At 38.2% G+C, this 16,348-nt stretch overlaps 1 protein-coding gene across 3 annotated transcripts in view; it reads left to right on the top strand.

The window, feature by feature from the left end:
* Nucleotides 1-16,348, top strand: part of cadm4 (cell adhesion molecule 4) — a 339,603-nt gene that overhangs the window by 258,730 nt on the left and 64,525 nt on the right. For all 3 annotated transcript variants that reach the window (XM_033981097.2, XM_033981099.2, XM_055227757.1), the window contains exon 2: nt 14,544-14,690. In XM_033981097.2, coding sequence (XP_033836988.1) covers nt 14,544-14,690 — 147 coding nt within the window. The remainder of the gene's footprint in view (nt 1-14,543; nt 14,691-16,348) is intronic.

Consider the following 16,348-nt stretch of genomic DNA (forward strand, 5'->3'; position numbering starts at 1 on the left):
AGCACTGACATCAGGGAAAGGTGTAGTACTGAGCCAAAATATCCAGCTTGAGCACTGACAACCATGTTTACAATGTGGTTTTGGAGGGCACTGCTGGAAAAATGTGTTCAGATCAGATTCTAAATTGTCGAAAAGTCCATTAACTTTAAGTCAAGCAAGATGGATTATCTATGTTTTGTTTTGTTTTATAAAGTAGTGGAGTAGTTTGCTTTTTAAATGGAGATGTTATTGCTTTGACTAGAATGTTTCGCAGTCTAAATGGAGAAAAATAAGTGACACCACCTAGCCACAATCCAGGTCAAGTCTAAAAACAGGTACATGAATAATTGGCAGATATGTGTAATGGCATACTGTACCGTAAAACATTTCAACTTTAAAAAAAATATATATATAATTAAATTTGAGCTTGAGATCAGGCATTTTAAATCACATATACTTCAATTGAAAACCAAATTGATCATAAAAACATTATTTTTAGTGACAACTACATGCTAAATGCTAATAGCGTCACTTAATATGCATTGACAGCCAGTAGATGGTCTTTTCTAGCTCCTCATTGGTAACCCAGTCCACACAGTTATCCATGCCAGTACCCCCCTTTTCGCATCAACAGAAGGACATTGTTAAGTGAGAAGGATAGCGCTTGGGGTGACACTAGGGGAGGTTTGGGGCTGACAGAAAGAGGAAAAAATATCTTGCCAATGGACGTTTTGGTTATGTAATTCACACCAGCGGGGAACATTTGCTGCAAATGCTGATATATATTCAAGTTTGGTGTGCTTGGCCACCCGGAGGAAGCCTTGTGGTGGGTTTTTGGCTAAAGAGTTAGGAGCAGTGCTATTGGCAGTGCTGAGGCTTCACATTGGAGCGTAATAGGCCTGTAAATTTTCACTAAGCCACTGTTGGGCTGTGTGTGCATGGTTGCATGTTTGGTGGCTCTGTAGGCATTGGGAGGGCAGAGTCATAAAGTGCGCCACCGTAGATATTGTTAAGCAGATTTAGCTGTCGTAAAAAGGGACAAAAGAGAGCAAGAAAATGGGAGGATTTAATGTTTGTGCCAACTCATGGAATACTAACAGAGCAGCAACAATAATTAAGCAATATGTGAGATTATTATGTGTTTTTGCACCCTCTGGTGGATCCTGATGGAACTGCACTGTTTTCATGCGCAATAAGGCTTCAAGTTTTTTATCATAAAAACTCAGCGTATCCCATCCCAGTATGAATGAAGAGCATTATACCATAAAAAACGTCTAGCATTCAAAAAGAAAAAAACAAAAAATATTTCTAAAGACTTATTTTAATTTAAGTGCTTTTGTATTGCTTTGAATACCACAGTGATGCTCATAAGTTTAGCTGTCAGACAACCTTGGCGCCAAGGCTTTATGCAAACATCGCACTGGACTAAATGTGCATACAAATGAAATAGGCTGAATATACTTACCTATCACATACAATTGTTAGGACTTATATTTGCTCTATAAATTGACCAAATATGTTTTATAGCCAGATGGTTTCAAAAGCTCATCAATATTTATACTCAACAGCTACTGAAGTGAACAAAAGTCTATGTGAAGCCCTATTATCTTTCAGACTCATATATTGATACTCCAAATTATATTGAAAATGTTGAAATTCATACATTTTACTCTCTTTGCATTAGTAAATGTGCGTGCGTGGTATGTAAGTTGATCTAGCGGGTAGAATTATAAGCACGCATTTTATTTAGCATGACCTTTTTGTGAGTTTACCTGCTGTTTTGTACATTTTCTTGTTGGCTTGTCTTCTTACATGTACAAAGACATGTACTATATCCTCATGTCTTGACCTTGTGTGTGCTTTGTGTGTTCTGTGCTCAGTATGTTGTATGTTGGCTCAGCTTTTACCCCCCACCCTATGGGACTATAGACGGAAACTAGATTTGAGTTGAATCTGGTGCATTTACACTTGCTTTTCATTAGTACATGCTGTCCCATTCAAATAAATAAAGAAGCTATTAACTATTATAATTTACATATTTTATAACCCTCGATAAGTATTCAGAAGCATGATACAAAACTATACACAACAACTTGACAAACCTGATGCGATGTGCCGTAGTTTTATTAGCGGGATGTACGTAGATTGTGTTGTGACAGCGCAGAAATAAAATACCCAATCTTTAATGGTATCATATCACTACCTTGCATTGCTTGGCCACGGCTCTGTAGCCATGGAGGATTGGCAATGAGTGTTAAGAATATATTTACTGAATAATTTATAATCATTTCTCACATTTCATTCAAACCTCAATGTTGTGACCCTTGCACTAAAGAGATTTCACCCTAATAGAAAAACGTATCTATTTTCTAATATAAATGCAGATAAGAAATCATCAGCACTTCAGATGAATATGGAAGACATTCTTAAGTGTATAACGACGTAGATTCACTATTTCAAATTATCAAAACCATACCCATAATTGCATATTGTTGCTGCGCTGTAAACGACACTTGAGCAAACAGCCATAAATTGCTAGCTATAAATCTATGACACAATTGCGTGTTGTGATGATAGTTCAGTGCTTCTCAATGGTGCCGTTTGAATAGAGCGATAGGACTACTGAGGCACTACTTTCTTTGAGTGTGATGGGGCCAATAAGAAGTCCAGCCGAATAATAGGATGGGTGAACAAGTAGAGACGAGAGCGCTTTGGGAAATGAACTGCAAAGGATGGAGTGATTGAAAAACGCCAAAGAACTGGGAAAGACATACAAGATCTTCAGGTCAGACGGAGAGGGAGTGTAGATAAAGAATTGCGGAGGTGATGAGAGTAACGATGGAAACAGGTGAAAAACAACAGATTTAGATTCTGACGATGTAGCCGGCCTGGAGTGACTTGGGAGCAGGCGTACAAAAACAGCCAAAGAAGTAAAAACATAACCAAAATGCTGGTATGGGATGTGAACAAGAGGAAAAACTATTTTATGCTGATTTTGTTGATTAGCGGTACAGATGCCACGGTGCTGCAATGGCTGATGGGAAATGGGGTGAAAGGGGATTTGATGAACAAAACTATACAGGTTGTGTAAAAGAAAGGATAGTGTTATGCAACTGGGAATTGGAACAAGCATCTAAAATAAATATGCCTTCCTTATTCTGTTCTCTTTTTATCTACCGGGAGTGTAGACTGAAAACTATTTTACGTACTTCAAAGTCATGTCAGTCCATAATACTGTGTTGTACTGTAGCACATTAAGAGCATTAAGGTTATTTTAAAGATAAGAGTTTAGATTTTGTTGTGTGGGAGGACAATGTAAGGCAATAATATTCATTTTAAAATGCTACAGCCCCAAAACTTTTACATTTTGTGGTTACATCATAATGAACGGGTTGAACTTTCAAAAATAAATACAGAAATAAATAACAAAGCTATTATTTTGGGTTTTTTTTTTTTGTTTTGTTTTTTTGCCTGGGATCTTGAATACACAGTTTTCCAATATTTATAAAGATGCGAGTCTGGTCAAAGGTGCATCTCCTCTGATTTCAGATGGGCGGGATGATTAGCCAATCAGAGAAACACACGGTCCTCTGTCTGTAACAAAACTGAAATGACTGGAAAAAAGAAAGAAAAAAAAAAAAATCACAGGGGATTGAAACAGCAGTTTTCTGCAGAATAAAGTAGGGAACCATTAACTCTTCTGATCTAAAGTGAGAGAAGTTTAATTTTGTTAAATGATGAGGGGGCCAATGAGCTGCTTTGTTTCACATGCTTTACTGAAACAAAAACAAAGCTATTGTCAGAGTCTGAATCTGGCTCAAAGTGCAACAGAGGGAGTGGTAACCAGACTGATACCCTCTGTATAAAAAATACAGAGATAGTCAAAAATACAGAGATATGTTCAGATATAGGTTCATGCCAAACTTTACTGTTATATTATTGAGGATTCAGCAGCTGTCATTTTGATTTTAGATTACATAAAAATAAATAAATAAATAAATCATTCTCCAGGTGAAATTTCTGTTGCTTTAAAGAAACTCAGCAAATGAATCATTTATTTTTTTGCAATAATTTACATAACTTTGAAGTTCTGTGGCGCATTAATATTTACTTATCTCAAGTGTATTTTACTTGCGGCAAATGAATATTAACTAAAGATAAACATTTCTCTTTTTTCCCCAAAAGTTGCAAACTGTTGATTTTTGTATTTCCCTTTCATCTTTCTTTTCAAACTCATTATATATTTCTACTTTTTATAGCTCGGGCTTCATAACTATCCGGTATTGTCGCATCTGGCTTTCTCTGAACCAAACTTTGGACACCGCTGTCTCTTCCCTCGTCTCCGTCCCCTCTCCTGAGCGGTGCACTATAAAAACCAGCGTGATTATATGACCGGCTTGAGCTGCAGAACAAATCAGGTTTAGCGATGGAGAGTGTGCAGATGGAAGCAGTGCTGAGGAAGGAGAAAGATTCCCACTGAGTCCCAGAAAAAGAGATGGCGAGGGGAAAATGAAAGCACAGTGTGGCATTGGGTAAGAAAACTTCAGAAAAGCAAAGAAGCCATGAGTATAGAAGCAGGCTAAAGCTAAGGTCAGGTGTATAAAGGAGATGGGGGTAAATGGTCCACTGGTACGCTCGATATGACATGCTCTCAGATGCACCTCCAATGGGGAAAAGTATTAGGATTTCTTTAAAGTCTCCTACTGTGACACATTTTTTACGCCCAGGGAAAACAGAGTCATGGAAACTAAATGAAAAACTGCTATCCAAAATTGTGTTTTCGCTGGACATAGCAATTTCCTTATGAATGAAAATGTCTGAAATTGAGGCATGTAAAATAGACTTGATTTTTGTGTGTGTGTGTGTGTTTAGTATTAACTTCTTTGCATTTCTGGTTAGATTAGACTGCGTTTTGTTGGACTGTACTGATAAAGTTGAATCTAATCTAACCTAATGTTTACATAGCTTTTAAATAGGTTACAGCTTACCTTACCAGTCAGAGCTATCGTCTTTGTCAAAGCTTCACAAAGACGAGTGGGTCTGGAAGCGTATCCTGCCTCCCCCCGATTTCAGAGGGCATGATTGACAGGGGGATTAACCAATCAGAGAGGTGGTTTGCACCAAACACCAAAAAAACAAAAAAACAACAGAATCTCAGCTAAAATAAGTTGGATATTTTGTTCTGAATGATGCAAGACTTTTCGAGTGTTATTCCTGTACACAAACAAAAGATAATAAACCTGCATCTTGTATATAACCATTTTTGGCAAGAAAACGTCTGCCAAACCGTCTGACAAAGTTATTCGCGCCTTCAAATGCTTTCATGTGAAGACTTCTTATGTTCAAGAGGGTTGTGGCAGCAAAAAACAAGTTGAGGTTGAGCTGAAACTTCCAATATTGTCGTGGGGAAAACAAAGGACTTGATCCTAATGAACAGGTCACTTTAACCTCCATCTGTTTTTGATCATTTTTAGATGAATCACTTCAGACATAGTTGAATGTCTTTGAGGCGTGGGAACCTCCCTGTCGACCTTAATGTTCTGAGTTAATTGTTTACTTCCCTGGTTTGTTTCATTTAGCCACTTGCCCTGTGTCTGCACTTCAGAAGTAAACTTGAAACACTGCTTAATTTAAAGGACCATTAGAAAACTCAGGTGATACAAGGTCAGACTTTTATTTAGAGAAAAGCTAAAGGTGCATTACGGGAATTTTGCATGGGAGGTCCACCACCTGCTTGTCTGATTGCTTTGCTGAATGTTCCACAGTATGGCGTTAAACATATCTGTAGCATTTTTTCAATCACATGTGTTTTGTCAAAAAAATACCTTGAAAGTCATGCATTCTTACTGTGAGTGGGATCGGATCACCTCTCCACAGATCTGACCTGCAAGTTGGTCTGGTGGTGTTGCCTGCTTGTCTCTAATGCCAGACAGTGGAACATTCTAGGCACACTAACACAATCCATGAAAACAGGACCATCGACAAGAAGTTACACTGTGCACCTTTGAAGTATAGCAGTTATCCCTTTTTTAAATTTTATTTTACTTTTTGAAGATTTTTTTTTTTTCCAAGTTCCCCCCAATTTATTTAAAAGCATTATTCAGTTTCACCTTTTCCCCCCCAAATCCAAAATCCATAAACCCATAAATATATAAAATACATAAAATAATCAAAAATACATAAATATTTAAAATACATAAAATAAACCAAAATACATAAATCCATAAATATGTTTAAATAAATAAAATAAAACAAAATCCATAAATATTTAAAATACATAAAATAAACCAAAATACATAAATCCATAAATATATAAAAATATCCAAAATACATAAATCCATAAATATTTAAAATACATAAAATAACTCAAAATACATAAATCCAAGTATTCCCATAGTGTTCCCGTACCCTATAGAAGATCCCATTCTCCTTGTGTGACACTGCATTATGTTTCAATGCGTGGGTGAAAGTTTGGTAGAAAGTTTCCATCTGTAGTTTTGGTTATAATCCACAATCAGAAAAAAAAAAAAAAAAACTTATATAGCATGGTGGAAGGGACAGTAGTGCTGATAGGACTAAGATACATTGTAAGTGATGCAATAAAAGATATGGGAGGGAGGGCGTGATGACAGGAGGAGGAATGAAGGATCAAATCAGGCAAGAGCTTGGGTAGACAGAGATAGATGGAGAGGCCGTATAAAAATGAGAGATGGTAGGAATAGATTAGTTGCGCTGGGTGGCTGGGTGGCGAACTCTTAAAATCAAGAAGCAGGGGAAGGGGACAAGGCAGGGGCGGGGCAAAACCAAATGTTATGAGGAAGATGAGTGAGATTTGTAAAGGATTATGTATTATTTATAGAGGGAGCGTTCTTTTTCTCCGCGCTGGATATGATTGGCAGCGCTTTGCCTTCCTCCGAGAGATGGAGAGATAATTTTAGACTGGGTGAAAAGACACAAGAGACATGTACAAAAAAGCTCAAAGTCAGCTTTTTTTTGTAAGTATCGCCTAACTCTGATTAACCCAGAGCGTACACATAAACATTAAGTTCATTTGCATGCATCCTCAAGAAAGTAGCTTACCCCACATAATAATAGTGTAACCAGATGGGAAGGTTCTATAAAAAAAAAAAAAAAAAAAGAAGACTATATGATGGTGTTGTTGTTTTCATCTGTGCATATATTAAGACTTGGTGCATTGTCTTCTTTCAGTTTTTATTTTCTTGTAAAACCAATGGCATGCATGCAAAACGAGAGTACACCCCATGTGGAATTAAACTGGGAAAGTTAGAAAATTAAAGGCACATCTGTCAGTTAAAAGTGAAGTGTTTTTTGTGAGGTACCTCTGTGGTACCCCAAAAAAGTTAAGGTAGTACTGTTGCTGTAAAAAATTGATACGGCAGGAAAGGGGTTTGGTTTTGTGGGTCTAGAAAATGTCATAGGTATCGGCACATGGATCTATAATAACAACTGGATTGGACACTCCCTCTCTGTCCTGGTGTGAGTGTGAACAGTGGCCGCTCCATAGGTATCATGTTGACTGGTCAGAACTAATCACCTGGTGCATGTTTCTGATACCACATATTAGACGGCACTGGGCGAGGATTCAGGAAGTAATGCGGAAGAAAAAATCAATTGATAGTACGTGCCAATAAGTGCAGGGCATTGAAAACAATATGACGTCATCCTTGGTTCATCTTCAAGATCTTATCACACTTCCATGTACCTTATATTTCTATGTATACTTCCATTAACTTTTTTTTTTTTTTTTTTTTACCTCCTAAGACCTGAGCTCTTGCAGTACCTGCTTTATTCATTTCTCTTTGTTATTTGGGCTTATTGGGACCTGATGGGACATTTTAATCATTTTGATGAAACATTTGAATAATGATTTGCAAAAACTATTTATTAAGACCCTGAACACAGCAACATTTGTCCTGAATGTAAAAACAAAAGGAACAATGTGTCTCATGTGAAGTGCTGCTGACAGGAGCAGCACTTCACATTCCTTTACAAAAAAAAATAAAAAATTCTGAACATTCTAAACTCTTTAAACGATTCTAAATTGAACATTTTTGCATTGTTGCTGTTCTTGTATGCTGCTCTTCTTCTTCTTCTACAACAAAAAGACTAGACCATATGTAGTGCACTTCTGTCCATTTGCATGATCTCCCATATATTTTAGTTCTTCAAGATCCTGGCTCTGGAAGAATCCTGCACAGATTTCCCCAGTGGTATTGATGAATGGGTCAAATGCAGAGAACAACTTTCACAATGGGAACGAGGCGTATTAATAATCTGGAGTCATTTCACAATATTTCTACTCATAGTCAGTATCATCTAACTCTAAACTCTTACAGCCAAGCCAGATGGGAGCTTTCTATAATGGAAGGCGACAATACGACTGAGTTATTGTTTTAATTTCTGCATACATTAAGACTTTATGCATTGTCGTCTCGCAGCATTGATTTTCTTGTAGCAAAAACCCCCCAAAAAAACAGGAAGACGGCCTGCATGCACAAAGAATACATGAGCTCTTGGCCTACTTCCAATTCAAAGATAATGAGAGATAATGAATAGGCCGACAGTGCCTGGAAACACATAGGAGCCTTGTTTAGGGCCAAGCGGAGACAGCTCATCTCTTATGCTTCTTGTCTTTTCAGTCTACGCTATCCTCCCTTCACCTTTGAAATAGGGACTGATAACAAAATGGCACTAGGTAATTCAACAACCATCCAGCCAGGAAGTTTTTGGAGGATTTACCGTGTAGGGGTGGCTGCTATAGCTCCTTTGCCAGAAAACCCGCGACCTGGCTGGCTCCCAAATCCCTGTCTTTTAACTCGTCTCTCCCCTGCCTTCACCAGACTTATAACTCAAACCCATTGCAGGGCCATTAAGAGAGGCCTCCGAACTGCCTTGTCTGGGTGAATTCTCACTATTATTTATTTATTTGTTTATATAGTGGTTTGAAATGATGGGCTTTCTGTGATGCGTACTACCGGAGTAAATAAAGCCTTCATTTTTCCCTTCAGGGCAGTTGTGGTGACAGTGTGTATGGGGGTAAAACAGGACGCGCTGCTGCGAAACACTGCCCTCACTTGGCTGGAGAAAGAACTTGCAATTATTTTATTTATTTACATTTTTTTTTTTTTTTTGTCTGCCTTGTTATTTATCAGTTGATCATAACCCTTCACGCTATTGACCGTCCTACGCCGTTCTCTCCCTAATGCGATTCAATACTGATGGAGTGTTTTATTACGGGCACGTATTTTAATAGGGGCCAGATTAATATCTCCGTCATAGTGGTTGCTTCCCCTTTTCAACCCCTCACCCCTCCCTTCCTTTCTTATTTCCCACAATGCAGCTTGATCGCAGGCACAAGCACTTGGCCTTGATGTGACTGTCGCCTATAAAACCTACAGTGAGGCTAAAGTGCTTTACCCAGCTGGGATATGAGCCAGTCCAAAGTATATGCGTCAACGCTTGTATACGGCGTCCAACCCCCTAGCAGCTGCATTATTATACCAAAACTATGGCTTCCTAACTCCCCGCTAGCATTTCCTGGTATGAGCTGGCACTCCCCCACCGCGCCAGCCCGTCTCGGTAGCATGTGCCCGCATTGATCAGCTAGCATCCAGCAGGTGTTGTCAGTGGCACCGCGCAGAGATCCACATCGGAGCGCCAGCCAGCCTTCTCACTCCTAGCTAACTTTTTTCCCTGTTCCTGTGGTGTGGTAACATCAGTACACAGTCGTAAAGTTATTCTCCCGCTTCAGTAACCCTCCACAACATCCGATTCGTTGCTGCGTACGAGAAGTTCTGTCCCTGTTCTGCTTGCTACTTTGGGTAGGAAGTTGGGTACATCTTTGAATAATAAACAAACCTGGTATTTGGAAAGATGGATAATACTAACAAACGTCTTATCACTGAATTAGACGTTTAAATTGTGTACTGCAGATCAACTTTTGACCGAGTATTTAATTTAATTCCACGTGTAACTTTGTCTTTATCATAGCTTTCTCATGAAGACAGATATAGGCAGAGGTTGTTGAAAGGCAGGTTTTTTCGTAGGTGGTTAGAGTGTAGAAATAGCTGTACCTAAAAATCCCCAGCTTTCATACCTTGCACCTTAGTCATGTGGATGTAATTTTGGAGTGTTATACTGATCCCCTGTCAATAAATCCGAATTTGAACCAGCACTATCACACACCTTTGCAGAATGAGCTCAGCAACTATATGCATAGTTTTGTCATGTACTATTTCAGAAATGTATGACGTTCCATCTTTTTGATTATTTTTCGTGCAATTTGTCCTCTTAAAATGATATGGTTCTATCTGATATGTTTTCATAGATTCATAATTCTATATGTCTTGCGTTATATATGTCATGTCTTCTGTGTAAAAAAAAAAAATCTATCAATAAAAATAAATAAATACATAAATAAATAATAATAATAATAATAACAATAATTATTATTAGTAATAATAATAATAATAATAATAATAATAATAATAATAATAACTTGAATTATTATTATTATTTATTATCATCTCTTTGGGGACATGCGTTAGTGAAGATACATATTTATTTCCTTTCTCTAGAGCAAAAATTAGAAAGTAGTTTTGTATGCAAGTATAAACTGAATTATGATTTACACACTGATGGGCTTTGAGACAACACAAAACAACATTGAATGAGAAGTTGTGTCCAAACTTTTGACTGGAAGTGTAAGATCTTCTGGAAACAATAGAGCGCTTCTGAATTAGTTTTATGCAAGTGTGTTCTGATCACAGCCGATGCTCTCCTACTCTTGTAATCAGTCCACCCACACTGATCTGACACAATCCAGCTGTTGTCGATGGCATCCTACTCCACACTGGATGCCAGTCTTTCCCCTCACAGCCAACAGTTTTTGCTTTCCCGGATGTGTTATGGACACACACTGATGCGGCTCATTGCTCTTAACGGTTGACAGCTGCCTGAATGAGTAGGCTTACAAATGGACATCTAATTCGCTTTTCTGGCTTTCTCCCAAAAGCAAACTTCTGACCACTTTTCCCCTTGTATGAAGTCCATTCTAACACTCGTCCTTTTCCTCGCCACGGCTGGTCACTGATAACACTCTGCTCGGCAACTTTATCCTGATGCACGGAGCACTCTTGGCAATTAGCTCCGTTTAAAACAATGGCGCCTAGCCTGGTTGCTACGGTGATGAGTAATAACAGCCATTACTAAAATAATTGGGACGGCGGTGGCAGGCCCTGATGGTCTCTGATATGAATCACAATATTGATGCAGACAATGGGAGCAATAATGACTACAATTAGCGGTAATTGTCAAGTTCCCCCTTCCTGTTCTGTGGAGTATTAGTGTCTTCTCTGTTTTTATCCCCTCTTGTTTTGGGTTTTGCTTATGATGAGTTAAATCTGTATGCTTTGACCATTTCATTAAAGGTACAGTGTGCGGCTTTACTGAAGAAGGGTCCACCACGTTCCTGTCTCCATTAAGATGTTATTGCTTTGTCTAGAACAGGGGTGTCAGACTCATTTTCACAGAGGGCCACATCAGCAAAATGGTTGTTCTCAAAGGGCCAGATGGAAATGTAAGAGAGTATAAATTCAAGTAAATGTAACTAAATGTAATGTAAAATAAATGCAATTAGTTTTTAATCTTGTTAATTAACCGTTTCTGTGTTTATGACTTATTCAAGTTACAAATATTGCATATGAATTTGCATAGATATGAAAAAAGTAACTGTGTATCACCTGACAACCTGATATTTTAAGACAGTCATACCTTTTAATTTACCTTGTCGAGGGCCACATAAAATGACTTGGCGGGCCGCATTTGACCCACGGGCCTTGAGTTTGACACATGGTCTAGAATGTACCACAGTAAAGTTTTCTATGTCCATGGAGATACAGTAGAAGCAGGTGACACCAGTAGACCACGTTACAGGTCAAATCGATAGTTTTACCCCATAGCGTGGATCAATCCAGACAAAGAAATAACATCTCCATGGAGACAAGCATAGCAGACCCTCCACTTGAAAAACTTACATAGTGCATCTTTATTAAATTTGAAGAAGCGTACATGGATCAGGTGTCGTCTAAGTCGTGATATTCCTTCTTCAGGTTGAACACTTCCTACACACTGGACTCCTCATTGGTTTGCGCCTCACGCTAACTTATGACAGGTGCAGATAAAGACATGTGGCCTAAAGCGGGGGAGCCAGCACCATCTGTTTATCCCTGAACGCCCCATGTCTTGTAAAAGGTGTTTCAACAAAAGCTCCCACTACCACTACCACTACCAAACTCAACACTATGGAGCTCTGCCATCTTTTAGCGGCACTTCTTGTTGCCCGTTTCATCATTATGCATCAATATTGACGTTGTTCCCGTTCTAAATCCTCCCCACAGCTACCACTTTGCCAGGAAGAGATGGAAATGCAAATAGGGATGCAAATTGATAAATACTAGTTTGGGGCAGCCCAGCGAGATGGTCGTCTCTTCAAGGCAATCACTCTCCTCTCCGGGCTTGAGCCATAGAACTAATTGCTGCGCCAATGATTTGTGTCCCAGATGCCGGGAGCTGTGTCCATTGTGCGCAGTGGGAGATGTGCCTTAGATAGCCCACGTCAACCGCCTGACCCACAAACATAAAGGGTGCTCCAATCAGTGTATAATCAAGCTACTCATTACACAGTCAGAATGCCGAAAACATCAAAGAGGAACCCCGCTGCTCCCCCTACTCTTGTTGTCTCAAAATATTGGATCCCAGGCTGAGACAAGTTTGTTTGAGAAATGATGGAATGTAAAAAAGTCAATGTGTTTCCAAATATTTTCATATTTTGGAGGTCTGACCATTCGACTGGAATTGGTGCACTTTAGTTTGCTTAATAAATTCACAGATGTTTTATAAGTTTCTGGGATTTTTTTATTTTGTAAATGTTTGTCGCTTTTATGTAGAAAGAGTACAGACATTTATAGAAATTACAGAAATTGTGCAAAATTGTGTTTCGTCTCATTCGCAAAAAGTAAACATGTGTTGGTTAGCGCCTCAATGATAATAATAATAATAAAAAAATACTGAATATATCTGACTATCCCAACTAGGGCTGCATAGTTAATTGTAATGAAATCAAAATCGCAATTTAAGTTTGCAGAATTTTCCAATCAGCTGCAATTATTTAGATCGTAGAAAAAGCTTTACCTTCAGATATATGTGTCTATGTTCTGACATGTGTGGGATCAGTTCACGTTAATGCTCCTAGACAGTGATGGAAGGTAACAAAGTAAAAGTAGTAAAAAATATTGTTCTTAAGTAGAATTTTTAGGTATCTGTACTTTATTTAAGTACATTTTACAGTGGAAACTACTTCACTACATTTAACACTTTAACAACACTTATGTGAAATACTTTTACTTTTTACTCTTAAAGTGCACTTTTAAACGGGTACTTAAATACTTTTACTTAAGTATATTTTTTCATGTAACGCTTTTACTTTTACTTAAGTAACTTTTTACGTCTGTATTTGTACTTTGACTTAAGTAACAAAATGGAGTACTTCATCCATCACTGCTCCTAGAGTACTTTACCATGTCCACTTTGAACAGAATCCTTTGTTTTAAACATATCATGAATATAATCGCAATTACAGTTCAAATTTGTCAGAAAAACTGCAATTCAGTAGTTTGTTTTTTTTTCCCAAAATTGTATAGCCTTAACCCAAACCGTTTCCCTAAATTAAAGCTGTTATATGAGCTAAAAAAAAAAACAGGTTGCAAAACTGTCGAGCTTACATATTGTACAAGTATAAAGCCAGTGAAAAGCAAGGTTTCATTCCCTCTATATGCATTTTACAAAACAAATTCAATTATGTAACACCTGATTAAATAGCTCCACTCGCAATGCATGAAGTGTTCTCACAACGGCACAATAGTCTCTTGGATTATTATTATTTAACTATGTTTCACGGAAGCTAAAAAATACATAACTTTAATAACAATATGAATTCAAAGCAGACAAATTCGGCTACCTGGGGGCGTTTGTTTTTGAGTGGTGCATCTCTCCTTTCAGGTGTTTCTTTAAACCCAGAACTGAGGATTCCTTCTTAATAGCACATTATGCATTCAAAATAGTGTTGATTCATTCGGTTGAGACTAGCCCGCGGCGCTAGAGCTGTTTATGCTAGCCGCGTGTGTTTGCGCAGATGAATGGCTGTAATTATAATCACCCTTTATTATGCTCATAAGAACACACTGTTATAAGGGCTTCCACTTACTTTGTCAGTGCCTTTTAAAGCTATACTATTTATTCTACTTTGCTATCGCTTTGTCTTTTAACTCCTCCGTCTGCGCTATTTTCTTCTAAGCTGAGCCTGTGTTATAAGCGAATGTAGGACGGTCTAAGTACTGTATTTTCAAAGAACTTCTCTCACAATGAAGTGGAGTGAAATTGAACATCTCTTTTGCTTCCCTCTCCTCGTCCCCTGCCTGTTTTACCTATTCGTCTTGCTCTCCTCGTTCCCCGGTTTTAACGGTGATCATTTTGTGTCTCCACAGCCCATTGTCAGACTGTGCAGACGGAGAATGTGACAGTTTTGGAAGGAGCGACCGCCCAGATCTCCTGTCGGCTTCACAACTACGATGGGTCAATAGTGGTCATCCAGAATCCACGCCGACAAACACTCTTCTTCAATGGCTCAAGAGGTAAGTTAAACGGACGATCAGGTTTTATAGGGAGGAAATCATCCAGAAACTGTATAATGCACAAAATAAATGAGATGTACTCCATTATCTTCCCCACAAAGGATTTAGTATTTTTATTTAGTATGTTTTGACCATTAAACTTCAAATATGTCGTACTAAATGGCAAACACTTAGTAACTACACTTACTAATTGGAGTGACATTATTTTTCCATAATATATTCTTGGTTACATTGTATAGGTATGTATTTTAAGCTGCACCATGTAACTTTTTCCGTAGTGTTTCTGTCAACTGCTTGTCTTTATGGAGTTGTTATTGCTTTGCATAGAATATTCCACACTGGCATTAGTTATCTCCATGGAGTGGTGAAGCAGTTCCAATAAGAATCCATATTTGCAGAAATTTTTGAGCAATAAAAACACCTGTAATTACATAAATGCAAATGATAAAATTAATGCCGTACTATGAAACATTCCTGCCAAAGTGATAACATCTCAATGGAGCAGTTACAAAGTACCTCTCAAAGCTGCCATCCATAAGTTTATTTGATTTATTTATTTATTTTTTTTACCAGTAGGAGACAGATTTGAAAATACTTCCTTGTGATACTTCCGTGCAGCGAGGCCAAAATCAGAGCAGAAGTAATGGGGGAGAGCACTGTTGTCTTGTCAGAGTGCAACAAAGTGATTAAAAAACCATTAGATGGGCAATAGTAAATACTTGATTATTCAGCTCCACAAAGCAGAAACCTCCATTCATTTGGAAATGTAAATCTTGAATATGTCCCTTAGAACAAATATTCAGGGTTCACATTTGATGAGTTTATGATTTTTCAGTGTGGTGAAAATCCTTACTGCTTTAGCCAGCCGACCTCTTGGTTCTGTGATTAACAAGTTGAAAATTTGTAAAGACCTCAGTTATGAAACATATTCTAAGTTGTATGAGGCCGTGTATCTCCTGTTCTAAACTATGCTGCTGGTCAGACAGAGCTCAGCCTTGGATGCTGTGGCAAACAGAGCGATCCGCTGCTTTTTGGCAGTGTACAAGTTTGTTCCAGTTTTGGCAGTGCAGGGTGATGTCTGTCCAAAGAAAGTGTGACATGGTTAGACTGTGGACTCAGATTATTAATATGCCTGATAACAGCGTATCAAAAAAAGCTCTTTGAGTGGAGTAAAGCCAAGTCACCCTGGGCAGCAGAGCTTCAGGCTGTTTTTGCTGAAGCACAATTTCAGTGTGTATTTCATAACAATTTTCCATGCAGCATCAGCAGAATAAGAGCAAAACTGGTGTCCAATTATGAAGAACAGCAGCTGAATAGGATGTTGACTAAACCCAATTTGCAGACATATACTCAATTAAAGGATATATTTAAGACTGAATTTTATGTCAGAGCCAAATTGACCAAAGATTGTTCATTGTCCAGCTGCGCACAGGAATACTTCTGTAACCTTAGAAACTGGGAGCTTTTTTCCAACCCCTGAAGATGACAGACTGTGGTTTGTTGGCGATGGAGAAGTGGAAGTGGATTTTTTGTTGTATTGTCCTTTTTATGAAGAATTAACAAATCCTTTATTTGGTGCCCTGGTGCATTTTGGTGTAATGACAACAACTGGTTGTTTAATTCTAATGTTTATAATTTAGCATTATTGCTCTGTGAAG

This window comes from Periophthalmus magnuspinnatus, chromosome 16, assembly GCF_009829125.3.
Source record: "Periophthalmus magnuspinnatus isolate fPerMag1 chromosome 16, fPerMag1.2.pri, whole genome shotgun sequence".
NCBI lineage: Eukaryota > Metazoa > Chordata > Actinopteri > Gobiiformes > Gobiidae > Periophthalmus > Periophthalmus magnuspinnatus.